This window comes from Aedes albopictus, chromosome 2, assembly GCF_035046485.1.
Source record: "Aedes albopictus strain Foshan chromosome 2, AalbF5, whole genome shotgun sequence".
NCBI classification, from domain to species: Eukaryota; Metazoa; Arthropoda; class Insecta; order Diptera; family Culicidae; genus Aedes; species Aedes albopictus.
This window is the reverse complement of record NC_085137.1, coordinates 45520124-45540717: the sequence shown is the minus strand read 5'-3', so window position 1 is coordinate 45540717 and position 20594 is coordinate 45520124. Positions and strand designations below refer to the sequence as shown.

General features: G+C 37.9%; 1 protein-coding gene across 1 annotated transcript; it reads right to left on the bottom strand.

Annotated features, from left to right (window-relative positions):
* Nucleotides 1-1120: 1120 nt before the first annotated feature.
* On the bottom strand, nucleotides 1121-16554 carry LOC109421461 (putative neutral sphingomyelinase). The gene is made up of 4 exons (XM_019695955.3): nucleotides 16223-16554; nucleotides 15973-16146; nucleotides 15710-15893; nucleotides 1121-2310 (listed from the first exon to the last, which is right to left on the bottom strand). Exons 1-4 carry the CDS (start codon nucleotides 16258-16260, stop codon nucleotides 1444-1446), a joined length of 1263 nt encoding a protein of 420 aa, XP_019551500.2. The 5' UTR covers nucleotides 16261-16554; the 3' UTR covers nucleotides 1121-1443.
* Nucleotides 16555-20594: the final 4040 nt, after the last annotated feature.

Genomic DNA, 20594 nt, shown 5'->3' with positions numbered 1-20594 from the left:
ATGCAAGTCACGCTCTAGTGGACCTACGACACAAGCGAAATTGCATAGAAATTCTACCTTCCACAAACTGCCTGAGGCATAATCGATTCTAGTGAAATATATCTCATTGTTTTTCTTCGACTACTCTTCAAGTCAATATTTATACGAGTGCAATACCCAACAAGATGCACCTAATGGAATCGAAGTGCAATCGAGACTACGGCAGAGTTTGTTCCGATGAATCATTCAGGGAATCACTGCAGCTGCTGCTGCTGCCATGCTAATAATCACGAACAAGTGCTATTTTTCACACCGCGCTCCTTGAGTGTACTTGACCTGATCTTGCTTATCTAATTTTGCGCGATTCCAGCCAGAGTTACGTTTCATGACAACTACACAAAAAGAAACAGGCTGGTAATTAACAGATGCGACTCGTTTTGCCGCGGCTGACAACGACTTACACGTGTCAAGATTGGAACCCGGCGACCGACGGCGCTGGTACAAACGGTAGTATTTAGTGTGACAATTTGTCATTATCTGGTGTGATCGGAGCTGTAAACAAATTAGATGGTCGGTCTCAAGTTTTTCCTCCGCTTTGGAAGTCATTGTCATTGAGGATGACCCCGCAATGCATTGCCGTTGGTGAGGGGGGCATGCGGTTCAGTTGATGCATTTTAACAAAACGTGACTTATTAAAACATTACGTACTGTCGAATGTTCGTATAGTAGCGTCTTAGTGTCAGAACTGATTAATCGTCAAAATTCATCCTATCCTATCTCTAGTAACTTTGTGTCCAGAGCAACGTGTGATTATTATCAAATCACGTGAGGATGGACATGACTATGAATCAAACGCTCATTTATGGAATTTCATCTGCCTCAACAACAAATCAACAACTTTTTTTCGGATTTAGCACAACATTGCTTTGGGGGGTAGTGCAAAACCTCCGTCAGTGGACCTTCTGTATTCCGCACATCACGAGACTGAAATGGAAACTGAAGTTTCACAAGTGTTTTGTTGAAATCGGAACAAAACAAGAATAAAAGCACCCCTCCTAGTTGAAAATACTACAGTCTAAATCCTTAGCATGGCATAGTGGGTAATAAACGGCTTTCTTTCAAATTTCATCTTAGCAACGAATTAGGCTAGCAGAAATTTTTATACTTGCAATAGATTTGTAAAATACCATGACAAAGTTGGAGCAATGATACGTTTGGATTTCTTGTTAGGGGTCCAATAAGTGAGGTCTTTTGAAGATAGAAGTGTTCGTTCATAGTGTAAACTGTATATTTTATTAGATTATTTTTTGCTTTGTATTTGTCAATTATATTAAAAAAACGATTGCACTACAATCTTAAAACCAAGACATAAAACGTTAAAATCAGTGCGATGCATCAAATGCATAGTTCTACATTTGAAAATACTACTTTGTCATTTGCAACGTGCCATTCTTACAGTAAACACTAATGAGCAACATCAGCACCTGCTCCATGGCGCTCGGCCAACCCCAGATCCTTGTACCCTTTCAGCGCAATCTCCATGGACAGCTTCCCAGCCAGGATCCCATGCTTCTCCATCACGTTCCATATCGTCGCCATAAAGACGAAGAAAATCACAAACCCACACAACAAGAACTTCAACAGCAAATACGCACTCTTCAATCCATAGGGAGCTTCCAGTTCGAGCATATTGAGCAAAACGATAATCACCCCGATCGCCATTAGCGTGTAGCTTCGCTTGTGCGATTCCAGCTGCTTCATACTTTCGTTACAAATAACAATACTTTCCCGCAGAGCCAGAATCGTTTCCTGATCATTGCTATCGCACTTCCCATGCAACCCCTCGCCACTACCACATGCCATCAAATTATGGATAGCTGACGAACTCGCCTTCTTCAAGATGATCTTGGCATAGACGGCCTCATGATCCGAATAGCTAATGTCCTTCCCGGGAATGCGATCCGGCAATGGAAGACGATGCTCCAACAGACGACCCTCAAAATGTTCCCCAAATCGATACATAATATAATCGATTCGCTTTCCCTGGGGATACTTTTTGGCTGCTTCCGGATCGGTGTAGCTGTTCCGGCCGATCTCGTTCGTTCCCAGTAACCCGGCGGCATACATTTTCCGATCGGCCGTATCGGTGAGCTTGGAGTTGGTTTGAAGCACCCGGTAGGCCAGATCACCCGGTTCGGTGTTCAGATCTCCGGCCAGTATTTGAAGAACCGAGTTGCCCCGGGTGCTTTCGATGAACTGGGCAGTGTCGTACGCTTGGATCACCCGATGGGCCATGTAATCGTCGCATTTGCGGTCGTACTCGGCATGCAGCTATGGGAAATGGAGAAACATTAGAAAGGAGAAACATAATTAACTTTAATTGGTTTTTTCGGTGATATGAATACTACTCGAAGTAAGAGGGAGTAAGAAAAGTAATGAAAGGAAACAGTGGATAGATACCCAAGAGAGCTATAAGAGAAATTGAACAGAAATTGAAATTAGCAGAGAGCCATTGTTGAACAACACAATCACAACGACGATCTTCTTGCCTAACGACCTGGTCTTCAACGGTTAGGAAATAGTAGTTAGTCTATGTACCCTAGACTGTTGTTCGGCGATATTTTTGGCTCTACCGATCGGTGGCACTTGGTCAGAGATACAACTTGTACCGACTTTTCGAACACTCTAAGCAGAATACCCTCTTCGAATGAGTGTAATCAGTTTCGTACCTTTTAATTCCACCCTTATTGCTTATCCTTTGACAGATACGCGTATTTCGACTACCACTTGTAATCTTCCTCAGTGGCAGTTATCCATAACTGATAACTGACACTGGGGAAGATTACAAGTGGTAGTCGAAATACGCGTATCTGTCAAAGGATAAGCAATTAGGGTGGAATTAAAAGGTACGAAACTGATTACACTCATTCGCAGAGATACATAACATGTCGAGCGAACGTTTCTTATTTGAATTTTTGCGTTTTCATCTCGCATGCCCCAGAATTTTGACAATAAAAATGCATCAAGACTAGGGATTCCTCCAAAAATCCTACCAAATAGTTTAAAGAAATATATCAGGCATTGTTTTGTCCGTGAAAATCGTCCCGGGATTTATTCAAGTATAACTTCACAAATTTCTCTAAGGACTCTTTATTAAAAAGTCTTCTTCAAAACGGGAATTTTCTCCGGGATTTTTTCAGTTTCAAATTTCATATTCTTCAATTTTCTTCCAAAATTTCTCCAAGAATTTCTTCAGAAAAACTTTAGTGATTACTTCAAAAGTTATGAGAGATTTTCAAAAATACATCGAAGGATTCATTTAGAAAACCATGCACAGAAATCTTAAGAAATTTTTCAGGAATTGCTGTTAAAAAATGTTCAGGTATTTCTTTAAAAATTCCTCCAGCCTTTTTGTCTGAAATGCATTTGGGGATTTCTGCGAGAATATCTTTAGGAAGCATTCATGAATTCCTTCGGAAATGCGTTTTGCCGTTTTTTCAGAAAATCTGAAGTTCAGAATTCCTCCTTTCAGAAACGTTCCTTAAATCTGCCGTAGACACCTTCAAAATTTAAGACATTCTTCCAGGGATTTATTTAAAAATGTTCCTGGGAATCCCTTCGGATTTTTTTTAATGAAAATCCTTTATCAAATTGTCCATGATTTTTTTTTTTTCATGAAATCTCCTATGGATTCTTTCTAAAAGTTCTCAATGAATTCTTTCAGAAATCACTACAGGAATTATAATCTACCTAGGAATCTCTCAGAAACTTCCCCAGCGGTTTCTTAAGAAATTCTACCAAGGATTCTTTGACAAATATCTCCAGGGCTTTTTTTCGATATTCCCTGAAAAAAATCCTCAGGGGTACCTTCAAAAAAGTTCTTTCAAAAATTCTTTCATATTATTTTCCATTGGATTTGTCTAAAAATCGTCCAGACATTCCTTCAGAAATTCGGACAATTTCATCAGTGGTTTGTTCAGAAATTGCTCTAGAATACTCACAAGAATGTGTACAGAAATTTTTTTATAGATTCTTGCATTATTATTTTCAGAGATTTATGCAGGAATTCTTCCTGAGATCCATGCAACAGTTCATAGAGAGATATCTTCAGGATTTTGTCCATGTATTTTCCCTCCAGATGTTCCTCCAGATACTTCCCAGAAATGTCTCCTACATTTCCTCTTATGATATATCTTGGAATTTTACCACAGTTTCCTTGAGGAATTTACACAGAAGTATTTCCCAGGCATTTTTGCAGGAATTCCAGTAGAAATACACCAAGAGTTTAATTTTATTTTCAGGAAAATAATTCAGAAAAACGTCTACAGATAATTCCAAGAATACTGTTAGAATTGCTCCAAGACTTTTATTGAAAGATATCTGCAGAAATTTTCCTAAACATTCCTTAATTATTTTTTATACAAACTCCAACTAGGGTTTTCCGAGGAGTTTCTCCTGAATTGTTTTTTTTTAATTTTTTCAGAGATTCCGTCAAAAACATCACCAAAAATTTCACCACAATTATAGAAATTTCCTCAGAAATTTTTGCAAGGGATATCTTAGAAAGTTTTTTCATGAAAATTTTCAAAAAAATATCTAAAAATGTCTTTAAAAATCCTACAGAGATTCGTTCGGAAAATCTTTCAAGGGTTCCTCCAAGATGTGCGTGAGAAATTTCTTCGAGGGTGCCTGCAGAATTTTTACAGATATTATTGTTGCTATTATGGTTCCGCCAAAAATATCTTCTGGGTACACTTCCTTCCAGAGATTCCTTCAGAAATTCATTCAGACGTTCCTTCGAGGATTTTTTTTTTGAAAAGTGTTTTCTGAAAGTGCACAAAAAATACTGGAATTAATCTCTGAAAGAATTTATGAAGAAATAACTAGTAAATTTTCTGAAGGAATCCCATAAAAAGCTTTGGATATTTCTTGAAGAAATCAAGAATTCCTGGATACAAATTTTTGTGGCAATTTCTGAAGTTATCTCTTGAGGAATTCCTTGTTTAATGCCTGGATGATTACCTGAAAAAACTTCTTCTCCATGAATTTTTCCAAAATTTTGGGGAGTTTCTACAAAAATTTTAATTGTCAATTTCTCTAAAAATTTCTTTAAAATTCTTACAGGGATTCCTGAAGAATTTCAACAGGGTATTTTTTTATACTGCTGTGGTTTCTGCAGGTATTGTTTCAGATATTCCTCCAAGATCTTTGTTTTCATAAATGCTTTATGAAAGTGCTAAAAACATTAAAGGAATTATTCTCTGACGGAATCTGTAAAGAAATCCCTGGAGAATTGTCTGAAGGAATCCCTTGAAAAATTATTGAAGTTCTCCATAATAAATTCAAGAAAAAATCCGGGAGGAATTTGAATACGAATGTTTTAGGCAATTTCTAAAGTCGTTACTTGACGAATTCCTGGTTTAATGCTTAGGAGAATACCTGAAGAAACTTCTTCAGATACTTCCGCAATTCCGAGAAAAAAACTTCTGAAGACACTCTAGAACCCGTGGGGTATTATATCAGAAATCTCTTAAAAAAATATCGATAAACTTCAGATGGAGATCTGGAAAATTTTGTGAAGGAATTCATGGAAGTATTCTTAGAATTCTTATACAATTTTTGAAGGGACTCCAGGGATTATTCAGAATTTGTTCAGACCTTTTTTCAGGGTTCTTTCAGAAGAAAAAATCCTGTGATGCTCCAAGATTTTCTCCAACGATTCTCTTGTCAATTTGCATAAAAATTCCTGAAAAAATTCCCAGAGAAATTTGTCTAGGGATTACTGCAGAAAATCCTGGAGGATTTTTTTGGAAGAAATAAACGAAAAACATAAATATTTTTTACCTTCTTACACCCATAAGAAGGGTATAAATACCGCTTGGAAAACCGACTTTCGATCCGAGGCCCGCAGGGCCGAGTCACATATACCAATCAACTCAGCTCGACGAATCTAGCAAATGTCTGTATGTGCGTGTGTGTGTGTGTATGTGTGTGTGTGTATGTATGTATGTTACAAAAAAATGTCACTCACGGCTCTCAGCCGTCTGTTGACCGATTTGAGTTCTCTTTGAAGCAAATGAAAGCTACTACATCCTAGACTACATCCTAGTAGAACGCTATTGAATTTTATTTTGATTGGACGTTCGGCTACCGAGATATATTTCAAAGAGTGCTAGGGAGTAGTACAATATTTTTTAGAATGGTCAAAAATCACAATCTTACATACGAATAATACAACAATAATTTCAATAGGTGTAAGAAGGGTTCTGTTCACCATAGGTGGATTAATTCAGTTTTTTAAAGTTAGCTTTAACAAAATACCTGAATGAACTGAAGGACCCTCTGCAGGTATTTATAGACGAATTTCATGAAAAAATCCTAGTGAAATACCAAAAAAATATATTCTGGAGTATTTTTTATGCAAATTGACAAGAAAATCTTGGAGCATCACAGGATTTTTTCTTCTGAAAGAACCCTGAAAAAAGGTCTGAACAAATTCTGAATAATCCCTGGAGGAATTTTTAAAAGAACTTCTAGAGAAACACCTGGTGGAACTTCCAGAAGAAAGTTAAGAAAACTCTAAAGGAATTGTCAAACAAATGACTAAGAAATTTCCAGAATATAGAGAGCAACATCTAAAGAAGCATATGGAGAAATCCCAACAAAAATTTCTGAAACAGATCCTAAAGGAAAGTCTTGAGGAATTTCTGAAAGAATCTCCAAATCTCTGTGAGAAACGATCTCGTGGAATGCCGTCTCACGAAAACATCTTTGGAGGGGTTCCTGAAAAAACTTTTGGAAAAAATCCAAAAAGATTTTTTTTTTATTTTCAATACATTCCAGAGGAATTCCTGGAGATATATCAAATTCTGTTAAAATTCCTGGAGGAATTCTTTCTGAAATGTTCGAATGATTACATTAAAGAAAACTTGCATGAACTTCTGTAGCAATCTTTGAAGGAATTTCCTTAAGAATCACTGAAGGAAATACTGAAGACATTTCTAATGGAATTTCAGAAGATACCTGTGGACTAGATTCCAGATGCATCTATTGAGAATTTTTCTGAGAAACTCTTGAGACCTGTTCGGGATACTCACAATTTTCCGGTCGTCCACAGGCTTTCTTACGGCTGTTTGCCGCACGGGACCAAATCACCACACTTGCGCTACTGGAATGGGCTAGCCGATACTAGGGAAACACGAGCGCATGCAACGAAAACTCCTTGCGGTAGCACAAATGAATTGCTCCACTTTTTCACTAAAGCGCTGAGCTAATTCACTGCATTCGAAGCTTGTTGGTCTTCCACTCCGAAGGGCAATTAAGGCACACCTCCCGAGCAAAGTCTGACAGCAAATCGAAAACAAATTTTGATGTTGTGATATTGCAAATTATGATTACTCAGGTTGATGTCGTTTTGGTCGTTTTAACGGTTAAAACATCAAAAATGAAAGCAGAAAAATGTTCCTGTGAGAGCAAGTTGAAAACAATTCCTGCTATCAGTGATGGCAAATTGATTACTGTTTTTGCTATCAGTGCGAAAAAATGGAAAAATCGTTAAATGTAGAGTTTTTCGAATAATATGAAAACCTAAATGCAATACGTTAATTGCACTGATGGTATATCATTAGATGCTTTATACAAGGTCGCCTAGAAGTTTTGAAATAACACAAAAACTTAAATATTTGTAATAATTTTAAATGACAGCAAAACGATATCAAAATTTGAAATCGAAATTAATCAAGATAATCTGATATCAAAACATGATATCAATTTGCTGCTGATTACAAATCGTGTTTTCGATTTGCTATCATTTTGTTGTTAGACTATGCTCGGGCTTCTATCACCAACGATCAACACTAATCGCGACGAACGATACGCGGGGGGGAGGCCTCGGAATGCCAACTCACAACCGACCGTTTGATGCACTTGATCTATTCGGACCACGGTTTTAGAAATCGGTCTTACCGCGATCACAGAGTGTGTTCAACTGATTTATATAAAACAGAATCTCTCATCACTTGCCTACTAGCCTGACTGTGTTTGGTTCTACCTATATTGTGTGGAGGTGACTGGCAATACATTTGGGTTATCAGTGTGTGGAGTGTGGTTGAAATGATTCGTTATCATGTAGATAGCTATATGTATAGTTATTTTAGATTGCTTTCAATTCATGTAGGGTACAATGTTTATAATGGTGCCTTAATTTTAAGTAGAATAACAAATTCAAAATAGATTTAATAGAGAGTTCAAAACATAATTTTTCTTTAGATAGTTAACTAATTGCCTAACAAGACCCAAAAAAAATCTTCTAAGAATTTAGAGGAAGGCACTCCATAGGGATACATGGAGGAATCTTTGGAAGAATTCTGGCTGCAATCATTCTAAAAAAGCCTACGAGAATCTTTTTCCAAAAACAATAAATTTAGATAAATCCTGAGAGAACATCTAAAGGAATGTCTGGTGGTATCCCTGGGGGTAATCGTGGAGAAAATTCTAGAGAAGTATATGGGTAGGAATATATTCTAAACAAAGCTCGATGTAATCTTTATAAGAATTCCTGCGGAACATGGACTTCTATATGGAAAAAGGTACAAGTATGCCCCTCCATCACAATTTCGTGAACAAATAATTTATGGAGGGAGCGTTTCCAAGAAAAAAATCTTAATTAGGCTCAATTTTGAAATGAGATTTTGCGCCACTGCGTCTGCCTTTGTCGCTGCCCGCAATCATGTATTTCGTCTTCGTCGAGTTAATTCCCACTGTCTTCCTCGTCAGAGAAGAATAAGTTTCCTCCACTGTCTACGATCGATGCCGGTAAGATTAAAATCGAATATAAACTTCAAAGATTTCTGCTATATTTTTTTTTGTGAATCTTCCAGAGTCTTCCAGAGAATATTTCGGAAATTCGAACTTGAATTTCTATAGTGATTCTCTAGAAGTTTCCCAAAAACTTCCATCATGAATTCCTCCAATCGTACAATCAGTAAATGCTTTAGAGCTTCCTCTTAGAGTTGTTGCTGAGATACATTCAGGAATTACTCTAGAGATTTTTTCCAAAAACTCTTCCGATTTTTTTATGATTTATTCTAGAGATTCCTACTTGAAATCAGTGTTGAAAAAAACTCAAATTCTCAAATCTCATGGTTGAGTTGTTTCACGCGCGATTCTTGACTCGCCAATCTCACCGCCGAAAAAATCAAGCATGCGTTAACTCGTGATTTCACTCATTGCTTTATTTCTTGGTGTTGTTATTATTTACATCGAAGTTTATAGGATTGCATGATAGAACAAAAGCATATCTAGCGTACAACAACATTGAATGTCGTTCAAATTGATTTGAATTCGTTTTACAAGCAAATGAGATTTTGGCACTTGACTCGTGAGAGCGAGATTTTGCATGAAAAACTCGCGCGTGAGAAAACGATTCAGAATCGCGCGCGAGTTTGCTCACGCAGGAGCGGCTCATGAGTGTGCTTTGAGTGTGAGTTTACCAACACTGCTTGAAATCTTCAAAAAATCCTCCAGAAAATCTTTAGACATTTCATCCAGTAATTCTCATGATATTTTCCCAATAACTCGTTCAGAAATTGTTGAATTATTATTATTATTGACTTTTTATTATGGGGAATTTCAGCCCGAGGCTGGTTCATCCCCGTAGAAATTGTTGAAAAGCTCCTCCAGTAAATATTTTAGATATTCCTCCATAATTTATTTCAAGACCTCGCCCAGTGGTCTTCAAGGAATTTATTCAGAGTACCTGGAATTTTACTATTGATTTCTTTGGGAAATTTTCCAAAGAATCTATTAGGAATCTGTGCAGGAATTTACAAAGGCATTCTTGGATGAATCTCCAGATGACCTCTTGGTGGAATCATTAGAGGAACTCCTGGAGCAAATCCCGGTACAGTAGTAGCAAGAGCTTCTAGAGGACTTCGGACGGACATATCTAGAGGTTCTTGGAAGAATTCTTAGATAAATTCTCTGAGGAATTTTGGAACAACTGACTGGAGAAATTTCTGTAGGAGTTCCTGGAGAAACCTCTAGAAGGATTTCTTGAAAAAGATCTTTAAATTTCGTGGATCAATTCTTCGAAGAATATCTGGCAGAACTCCTTGTGGAATTGTCATGGACTATTTGGAGAATTTCATGCTGAGAGTTAAAAAAAATTCCTTGAGGAGAACTTCTTGGAGAATTCCTGGTCAAGTATTTGCAGGGAATACCGTATTATTTCGTGATCAAATAGTGAAGTTGCTGGCTAAAAATCCTCGTAGAAACTCGGAAAGAATCACTGGAAGGATACCTTAAAATATATCTCAAACAATTCCTGGAAGTATATCAGGAGTAACACTTGGAAAAAAAGCTTAGAGAAAACTCTGTATGAATTCAAGGAGCACACTTATTTAAGAGTTTCTTGTTTGGCTAAAGCTAGACTACCGAAGTTCAGTTTTTTTGTACCGAACTTTCGGTAAACTTTACTGGTACAATTTGAATGCATGTCGAACTTCAAGTAATATTTTGCTGAACATTTGATAATCTGAACTTTATAAAACATAGAACAGCTGCAATGCTGCATACAGTACCTTATTGTGTAAGGAGTTCCTAGAGGGGATTGTTTGAGGATTTTTTGTAAGATTCTCTGAATGAGTTAATAGAAAAATATCTGCAGGAACTAGTAACGGTAGTACAGGGGTTACTCAAAATAACTGGGACAGGTAAAATTTTCACTTTTCAAAAAATGTTCAACTCGCTGTAACTTTTCGAAAAGTGCATCAAATATTCTCAATTTTTTACTGTAACGGACCATTGTCCACGGAGTTATAAAGATTCTAGAAAAAGGTAAAATTATCCTATAGCCAACTTTGAGCTGTTATATCTCTGGATTCAATGAACCGAATGCAATGAAATTTTGACCATTCATGACTTGTATAATGAGCTATAAAAAACCTTTGACTTAACTTAAAGTTCTTAACACGGAAGAAAATTATAACGATTAGATTATTTTTCTAATAAAACACCAATTTATCCAAAACTTCAACATCGTTTCAAAATTCAAGATGCAAATTATAGTTCAATTAATTTCCCTCTAAATGACTTATATATTAATGTGTTTTGAAGGAAAGTTACAACATAGCCGCCAATAAATTGAAAAAGTAATGGGATGCATATTAGAAATTGATGAATTTACTAAAAAATCGTGAAATGAATGAAATCGTTATAACTTTTTCTCTTGTTAAAAATTTAAAGTTAAGTTAAAGGTTTGTCGATGCATCGCGTCGTCGTTCTGTGTGCGTGCTTTTAGAGGAAAAAAAACTAGTTTTCGTGCGAGTCGGTTGTGTGATGCCAGCAGCGGATGACATTTCAGTAAGTCTTTGTTTGTCGTTGCATCGAGTCGTCGTTCTGTGTGAGTGCTTTTAGAGGAAAAAAACTAGTTTTCGTGCGAGTCGGTTGTGTGATGCCAGCAGCGGATGACATTTCAGTCCGTCTTTGTTTGTCGTTGCATCGCGTCGTCGTTCTGTGTGCGTGCTTTTAGAGGAAAAAAAACTAGTTTTCGTGCGAGTCGGTTGTGTGATGCCAGCAGCGGATGACATTTCAGTCCGTCTTTGTTTGTCGTTGCATCGCGTCGTCGTTCTGTGTGCGTGCTTTTAGAGGAAAAAAAACTAGTTTTCGTGCGAGTCGGTTGTGTGATGCCAGCAGCGGATGACATTTCAGTAAGTCTTTGTTTGTCGTTGCATCGAGTCGTCGTTCTGTGTGCGTGCTTTTCGAGGAAAAAAACTAGTTTTCGTGCGAGTCGGTTGTGTGATGCCAGCAGCGGATGACATTTCAGTCCGTCTTTGTTTGTCGTTGCATCGCGTCGTCGTTCTGTGTGCGTGCTTTTAGAGGAAAAAAAACTAGTTTTCGTGCGAGTCGGTTGTGTGATGCCAGCAGCGGATGACATTTCAGTCCGTCTTTGTTTGTCGTTGCATCGCGTCGTCGTTCTGTGTGCGTGCTTTTAGAGGAAAAAAAACTAGTTTTCGTGCGAGTCGGTTGTGTGATGCCAGCAGCGGATGACATTTCAGTAAGTCTTTGTTTGTCGTTGCATCGAGTCGTCGTTCTGTGTGCGTGCTTTTCGAGGAAAAAAACTAGTTTTCGTGCGAGTCGGTTGTGTGATGCCAGCAGCGGATGACATTTCAGTCCATCTTTGTTCGTCGTTGCATCGCGTCGTCGTTCTGTGTGCGAGCTTTTAGAGGAAAAAAAAAACTAGTTTTCGTGCAAGTCGGTTGTGTGATGCCAGCAGCGGATGACATTTCAGTCCGTCTTTGTTTGTCGTTGCATCGCGTCGTCGTTCTGTGTGCGTGCTTTTCGAGGAAAAAAACTAGTTTTCGTGCGAGTCGGTTGTGTGATGCCAGCAGCGGATGACATTTCAGTCCGTCTTTGTTTGTCTTTGCATCGCGTCGTCGTTCTGTGTGCGTGCTTTTAGAGGAAAAAAACTAGTTTTCGTGCGAGTCGGTTGTGTGATGCCAGCAGCGGATGACATTTCAGTCCATCTTTGTTTGTCGTTGCATCGCGTCGTCGTTCTGTGTGCGTGCTTTTAGAGGAAAAAAAAAAACTAGTTTTCGTGCGAGTCGGTTGTGTGATGCCAGCAGCGGATGACATTTCAGTCTATCTTTGTTCGTCGTTGCATCGCGTCGTCGTTCTGTGTGCGTGCTTTTAGAGGAAAAAAAACTAGTTTTCGTGCAAGTCGGTTGTGTGATGCCAGCAGCGGATGACATTTCAGTCCGTCTTTGTTTGTCGTTGCATCGCGTCGTCGTTCTGTGTGCGTGCTTATAGAAGAAAAAAAACTAGTTTTCGTGCGAGTCGGTTGTGTGATGACATTTCAGCCCGTCTTGGTTCGTCGTTGCATCGCGTCGTCGTCCTGTGTGCGTACTCATCTTCGCACGGGGCGGTTTAGTGTGTTTTTGGAGGCAAAGTGGAAGTGCTGCTTTTTTCATTCGGATCGGCCGCATCGTCGTCGACAATTTGAATGTGCACATAGTCGTACCCGTGTGTTGTTGTAGCGGTTCAATGTGATTTCGAGGCCAGTTAGTGGAAGATGCTGCAGCACATACGCACTGGACACTTCGAAGGATGTTTATTGGTGAGCTCGTTCCATTTTATCATAATTAATGCTAAAGGATGTATAAAATTCTGCTCTGGTTTTTGTGTATTTATCTAACAAATATTGAAAAGTTCGTCACGTCATGTGTCGGCACTAGTTCCTGATGCACATTTAGTTGATAATAAATATTTTTCTTTCATTTTTTGCATGTACACAAGAATTTGAACAGTTCGACATCTTCGGTGTCGACATTTGTAATATTTTAGTCCAAATGAATAAATGTTTTGACTCAAATAAAGGTTGCATGAATTTCTGAAAAAAAGGGTCGGTAAAAGAACCATGCGGTAAGATCTTTCCAATTTATTTATCACGTGTTATTTTGTTAATACTTGTGAATCGATCGCGTTCAGCATTGTCTCGCGCGGAAACGCAAATTACAGATGCGTCGGTGTTTAGCATTGTATTCTCCTTAGTTGCGGATGAATAACTTATGTAGGGTGAGTTTTGAGGCACAATAGATCGCGTTCGTCGTCCAAGGTTTAGAAGGGTATTTCTTCGCGAGCTCATTATTAATCGCGAATCAAAACATTACATTCATTTACCACGACGAAATCCTCAACACATCTCCATTTCCCCTGTCCAAACTCCTAGTGATTTCTCGTAGTAACGCAGAGAATTCCTCGGTTATTGGCCTAAGCGAGAATCACGTCATCACTTCCTTCCCTATCCTCAATTGACCTGCATTCGGACGCGGCCGGCGCTGGTATTGCTTATTGAAAAGTATTGGGATTCCAGCATTTACACAATGAAGAGAAAGCTAATCCCAAGCATCTTCTGTTGGTTCTTTGTGTAAATGCAGTTGTCCTTGCAATAACAGAGGAGCAACCGCGGGCGGTCAATCATGCTCATGCTCATGCTCAAAAATTTAAAGTTAAGTTAAACGTTTTTAAGAGTTCATCATATAAGTCATGAATGGTCAAAATTTCATTGCAATCAGTTCATTGAATCCGGAGATATAAAAGCTCAAAGTTGGCTATCGAATAATTATACCCTTTTCAAGAATCTTTATATCTTCGTGAAGAATAGCCCGATCTTTTCTAAATTTGAACCACTGATACACAACTAGTTGATGAACTTACAGTAAAAAATTGAGAATATTTGATGCCTTTTTCAAAAAGTTACAGCGAGTTGAACATTTTTTTAAAAGTGAAAATTTTACCTGTCCCAGTTATTTTGAGTAATCCCCTGTATATCTGCCAGAATAGGCCTTGACGGCGCCGCAGTGCTGCCGCCTGGCGGGAGTCGTATGGCAAACGTGAGAAAAACCGGACAAAACACGTTTGTTTATACTTCTTCACGCACACGATGACAGATACAAATGGAATTTCCCATTGGGGAACGTTCAAAAATTACGTCCAACATTTGGGGGAGGGGGGGGTCTACAAAAGTGTGACACTACGTGTATTAGGTATAGGGAAAATGCGTGACAGAGGGGGGAGGGGGGGTCTAGAAATCCCAAAAATTGATGGACGTAATATTTGAATCTTCCCTTGGAGTGAGTGCATTTTTGCTGCCGTCAGAGCCACCTGGCAAAATCTCTGCCGGAACTCCTGGAAGACATCTAGGCGGAGTATTACTTCTGAGAGAAGTCTTGAGAGAATCTTTGCCCTGGAGCCCTGGAGAACTTATGAAAGGTTTTTCGAAACAAAATCACCAAAATGCCTCTAGAATATACTCAGCTGCCAGCATAGGCACCAACTTGTGACGTAGTTAGCGGGGCGAAGCTTCCCAAAGTGAGACAAAATTCGTCTTTTTTTCAGCTTAATCTTAATGCACTAGTTTTCAACGTAAATATGCCAAAAATAGTTGAACTGCATCGATGTTTTCCGAATTGTATTGATCTTGAGAGGCATTGAAACCCAAACCAACATGCCCCCACCCCTTCCTACATCACAAGTTGGCGCGTATGGCTGCCAGTTTCAACGTTCCTGGTGATTCTTCTCGACATCTCTATAATTCATCAGCTTCTTCTCAAAATCTTGCTGAAACTATCAACTTTTCGCTCAATTTGTCAGCTTTACAGCTTAATTTCACTTTTTCTGCATAAGTAATAAACAAGGGATGCGTTTTAGATATAATACCTTTAGTTATACTCCATGCAATAATTTAATATCAATAAAGTACGAGCCCATTAAAATCTCGTGTAAACCCTAATATTTCCTATGCACTACTCTGTCGTTAATTTTTTTCGTCGTTGAATTATAGAATGACTTAACATTGACAGATTAACAGACTAACATTGACAAAGGAGACATTCGGTTAATTTGAGATTGTGAAAAATCATGAAAATAATTTCAACTTTTCCCCCACGATGAATATGCTTGGCCCATACCAACTTTTTCTTGTTTCAATTTCGAATGCGATTTGGGTCATTTATGTACGCTCCGAGCAAGCAAATTTTCGAAACTCTTTTAGTTCAAGCCTAATAATGTATTGAGTCTATTTTTGGGATTGAAAATACAGAAAAATAAAAATGCTATTGTTAAGTGTAAAAATAGTACCGCAAAACTCTCTATCTAAGAAATAAGTCGTTGTCTAAAACAACGTGTATGAAACCGATTCCACCTAAAATCAGTTTTACATCTATCTACTTACATGGGCAGCATACACATTCACCAACTGATCATTAACTGCAATTTTGGCGAATCCAACACCCTTTCCTCCGAACCAATCGCCATGCTGTATCCGATGCACATAGCCATTGACTGACCACGCATGGAACAAGGCCGACACTATTGGATATTTGGAGAGTAGAGCCAACCCAGATCCAACTACACCGCTGCAATAAGAAAACCACAAATCCAATTAGAATTCCTTATCACTAACAACGATTGATTATATTGAATGAACGATCTCACCTGTAAAAGTAGTGAGCAAATGGAAGCACACCTTCGACCCGCTTTTTCAGATACTGATAGTCACTATCGGACCAAACCTCCTGCAGCGACACAATGTCATAATTGCCACTGGCCAACACATCACCGATGGCCTCCACCCGAACGGCTCGGTCTTTGGACACGTATGGAATTCCCCTGTGGTGGAACAAAGCAAAATTAATTCACTCAGAAATTAACGAGAAATGCGAGTATAAATCGATTGCAATCTCACCAGATGTTCAAAGTCAAAACACTCAGCTCGAGAGCCATCTCTTCATTGTTGGATGGGGCTACCTAATTTATAAACTTATTACTAAGCTACTTTTATACCGTTAGATATAACAGAGTTGATCACGGAACAAGTTCAAACACATAAATGATAAAAATGTTTTTCTTCATCAACAAGCGGACGACGAATAATCAATATTACATCTCCACTTCTCAATTTCTGTGTCTATATTCTACAGATTGGCGTAAGTAAATACGCACCGAAAATCCGTTCCACTAATCTTATTTTGATGTTGGCTTGTTTTGCGTCAAGACGTCCAGCGAGCATACACCGAGACCGAGAAGATGAAACATCATCTGGAACTGACAGATTGAGGAAGCTATGGGAAGCGATGGCACAAATACAACTGTACCCGGATCACTCGAGACACTTTACCCGGATCATGTCGGTTATAGTTCTCAAATCGACAGATAGAGAACCAAATGCTTGTCTAGAGCAGTCACGATGTGCACACGGGCGTATAATTCAAATGGAACGTTATTTAGACGAAAGAAGTTATGTCGTATGCACAATACGCATGGAGAAATATGGCAAACAAGAATGTTGTATGAGCTGATAAGTGAATGATTTTTGTAGCTTAATCAACGATAGATTAATTTTCAAGTCTTGTACCGACTTTTCAAACCCTCGAAGCAGAATACCCTCTTCGAATGAGTGTAATCAGTTTTGTACCATTTAACACAGACAAACAGACATATTAATTAGAAGAAAATTTCTTCAAAAACATCGCACGGTGTGTTGAAACAGGATTATTATCGCACTTTCATGAACCTAAAATATTTTTTCGTTATAAGTTAGCCTTAACTGTATATATTAAGATTCTGGAGGTTAAAAAATCTTTCATCGGGGAAAATTAAAATAAATTCGATTTTAGTAGTTTTCCACTTTTCCCATATGATCTGGTATTACGCAAATCTGATGAACCTAAACTTTGCTAGAAGAAGTCCCCTTTCTATTAATAAATTTGAAACCATTTAGAGAGAAACAAATGTAAAAGTCTTGACAACGAGTTTAAATTTGTTTGGCGTTCGTTTCATGTGTCCAGCCCACAACAGTCTGCCGAAAGTCATAAATCATAAAAGTCTACATTTCTTCCATTTAATGGAGGTAAACAAATACTTCCCATTAGTGCGACTCATACATTTGAGGAAGCGCTATACACCTGTGACTCATACCATTTGCAGCACATACCCTTCATGTGCTAATTTGCCTGAAATGGCGGGTATTTGTTGCGCATACTTTGCATGTCAAACCACATCCACATGGATATTTGCCAAAAAGTATTAGTTGACTATACTGAGCGTGCATGACTCATTTGTAAAAGTTCTGCCTCTGATCTGTTGAGGACTTTTGTCCATACAAAATCTTAAAATTTTCAAAAACCTTTTTTCTTTGTTACTTCTAAAATGATACCTCTGGGTTAAGTGGGCTGTTGAGTCTCAAATTACAAAAAGTTAACGCAAAATACATCAGATTGGCGTTGTCATACTATGATAATGCGTTCAAAAATGATTATTCAACATTTGGTTTAAAATAAGGCACTCTGGCCATGTTAAAACGGGTGCGGTAAGAAGAAACACCGGGTTAACGTGATATTATCAAGTCATGATAAGCAATTTGAATGTCATAACAGTTTAATCAAACAATCATTTGGTCAAGTATAATTATACAAATTTTATTGAAATCTTTTTCAAAGTTTTTATTAAGAATTTACCAAATGCAACGCATGCTTAATATATGTCAATGTGAATAACTTCTTAAAGTATAAGCCTAAAATATACAATTTGCAAGTAATCTGATGAATTTCAATAATGGTAGTCTCGTGCAGTGATATTTTTTCTATGTTCGTCTGGGTTATCTGTAGTTTTATTTTATAAGACACTTTGGTCTTGATAATAACTTCATGCATTTTAATGGTTTCAATGTTATGACTGCATAAAATAAAGTTTCTTTTTTCCAAGTAAAATCCCTTCATTTTTGCAAAGTGAGTTTGACATCAGATTCAGTATGGGGAGAAATGTCACTTGTCCTTGCAGAGCGTGATAAAAACGAATTAAAAAGTCACCCGTACACTCGATTCCTTCCAACCATATTCTATGTGTTATAACAATTTAGCAATGTAAATCTATCCAATGATTCCGAAATGATGCATAAAATAACTAATAAAAGTTCCTAAAAACTTGTATTGATACCTCAAATTGCGTCAATCTTGCCTCACTTTACACACCACTGTTGTTGTTTTTTTTTTAAATATATTTTATGACATTCCCAGAACATTGATGTCTTCTTAATATTGTTCTTCATTTTCAATTTTCATTTTATCTGTAGATTTAGTTAAATTTGTTCTCAGCATAAACAACAATGGACATATCTAAAACTAAGTGAAAAAAGAAAATAGAGTTAAGGACTGTTCCTTTTAATTGCACTGCGATTTTGCATTTTTTGATAGATATGTATTTCAACCTCAACTGTTAGGTCATCTTCAGTGTCTCGTACTTAATCCGATATTCTATTAACGTACATGTATTCCGCTAACATGCCCAGGTTCATCATCATCAAACCTATAGATAGTGGAGTAAACATAGATCCGCGGACACCGCTGACTAAAATGTTTCAAGCGTGTAAGTAGTAATTTTCAAGAGTTCGACGGTTGAATATGACGTCATGCGCTCCATTGATGTTGTTTAAATCGTGACGTCATGCACGTTTGGATACAGATTTTGACAGTTCGTTTGGATACAACGGATTTATCAACACGGATCTATGTTTACTCTACTATCTATAATCAAACCTAAAACTGTTTCAAACAAACATATGCGTACCTTAAAGTACGTGTATCAAAGGCGTGTGCCGAAAGAGTAATCAAAAGCTAGTCTCTAAGGGCTGATTTTTCCACCTCGGATTCACCAGTAAACCAAGCTTACCCATATAGTTAAACCTGGTTTAACGCTTAAGTCAGGGTGAAGAATTTGGCCCTAGGTGTCCAACATGCAAACAAAAGAATTCATAGAATGAATTTTCACTTGTTAGTAAAACATCGAGCCCTGCAAAATCAGAGCACAATATACATGAAAGTTCTTATTATATTCGAAGAGTTACAAGTATTTCTGCTAAACTAGCTCAAAACAAGTTAATTTACAGTTAACAAGAATGGTTAAAACAAGTGATTGAGTCACCATATTTGTTTAATGATTTCCCAATCGAAGCATCTTTCGTGGCCGTGTGATCTTCGTTTAGGTGCATCGTTACATGGTTTGGCATGCAAAGTATGTGCAAATAATGCTCACCATTACAGGCAAATTAGCACATGAAGAGTATGTGCTGCAAATGGTATGAGCCACAGGTGTATAGCGCTTCCTCAAATGTATGAGTCGCACTAATGCGAAGTATTTGTTTACCTTCATTACAAATATCTATGTGCCAGACAAATGGAATGAATGTAGACTTTTATGATTTATGACTTTCGGCAGACTGTAGTGGGCTGGACACATGAAACGAACGCCAAACAAATTTAAACTCGTTGTCAAGACTTTTACATTCGTTTCTCTCTAAATGGTTTCAAATTAATTAATAGAAAAGGGACCTTTTCTAACGGAGTTTAGGTACATAAGATTTGCGTAATACCATATCATACGGGAAAAGTGGTAAACTACTGAAATCGAATTTATTTTAATTTTCCCCGATGAAAGATTTTTTAACCTCCAGAATCTTAATATATACAGCTAAGGCTAACTTGTAACGAAAAAATATTTTAGGTTCATGAAAGTGCGATAATAATCCTGTTCCAACACACCGTGCATCGTTTGGCATCTCACTAGCACCCTCTATAAAGCTCAATCCGAAGCATTCATTTGCAGGTGTTGTTTCCCTCGGCTCGATGTAACAATTTTTTGGGTGACGACTCCCCCGTGCCGTCATCTATTCATAAAACATGAATGAAGGTTCATGATTGAGTCATTTTATGTAAACATTGATCGGCGTCACGTTCATTTCTCTCCAAAATTGAGTGATGATGTAGGCACAGCAGCGCCACCATGACACATGCGAACACAGTCCGAACCACACTATATTTTCGAAATGGTGCGATGATTGCGATTTGAGTAGTATCCCAACTAACCAAAAGTTCAGATAAAAGGGTACTTTATAAGCTAAGCAGCTTGTTCGAGGTTGCTCATTAACCTTCTAAGCAGCTTCATTTTTAAGTAATTTTGGAACTTGAAAGTTCACATAAGCACGCTCGATAGCCTTCTAAGCAGCTTCTGACAGAACTTTGACAAAATTCATGCAGAAACAAAAATGTGTTTTACAGAATCGA

Bases quoted from the DNA above. Each gene is read 5' to 3' on its own strand.
- LOC109421461 (XM_019695955.3), bottom strand. From the start codon at position 16,260: ATGGCTCTCGAGCTGAGTGTTTTGACTTTGAACATCTG. The intron at 15,894-15,972 runs GTGAGATCGTTC...TTCTTATTGCAG, and splicing joins TTTGCTCACTACTTTTACAG to CGGTGTAGTTGGATCTGGGT. The intron at 2,311-15,709 runs GTAAGTAGATAG...CATTTCCCATAG, and splicing joins TGAATGTGTATGCTGCCCAT to CTGCATGCCGAGTACGACCG.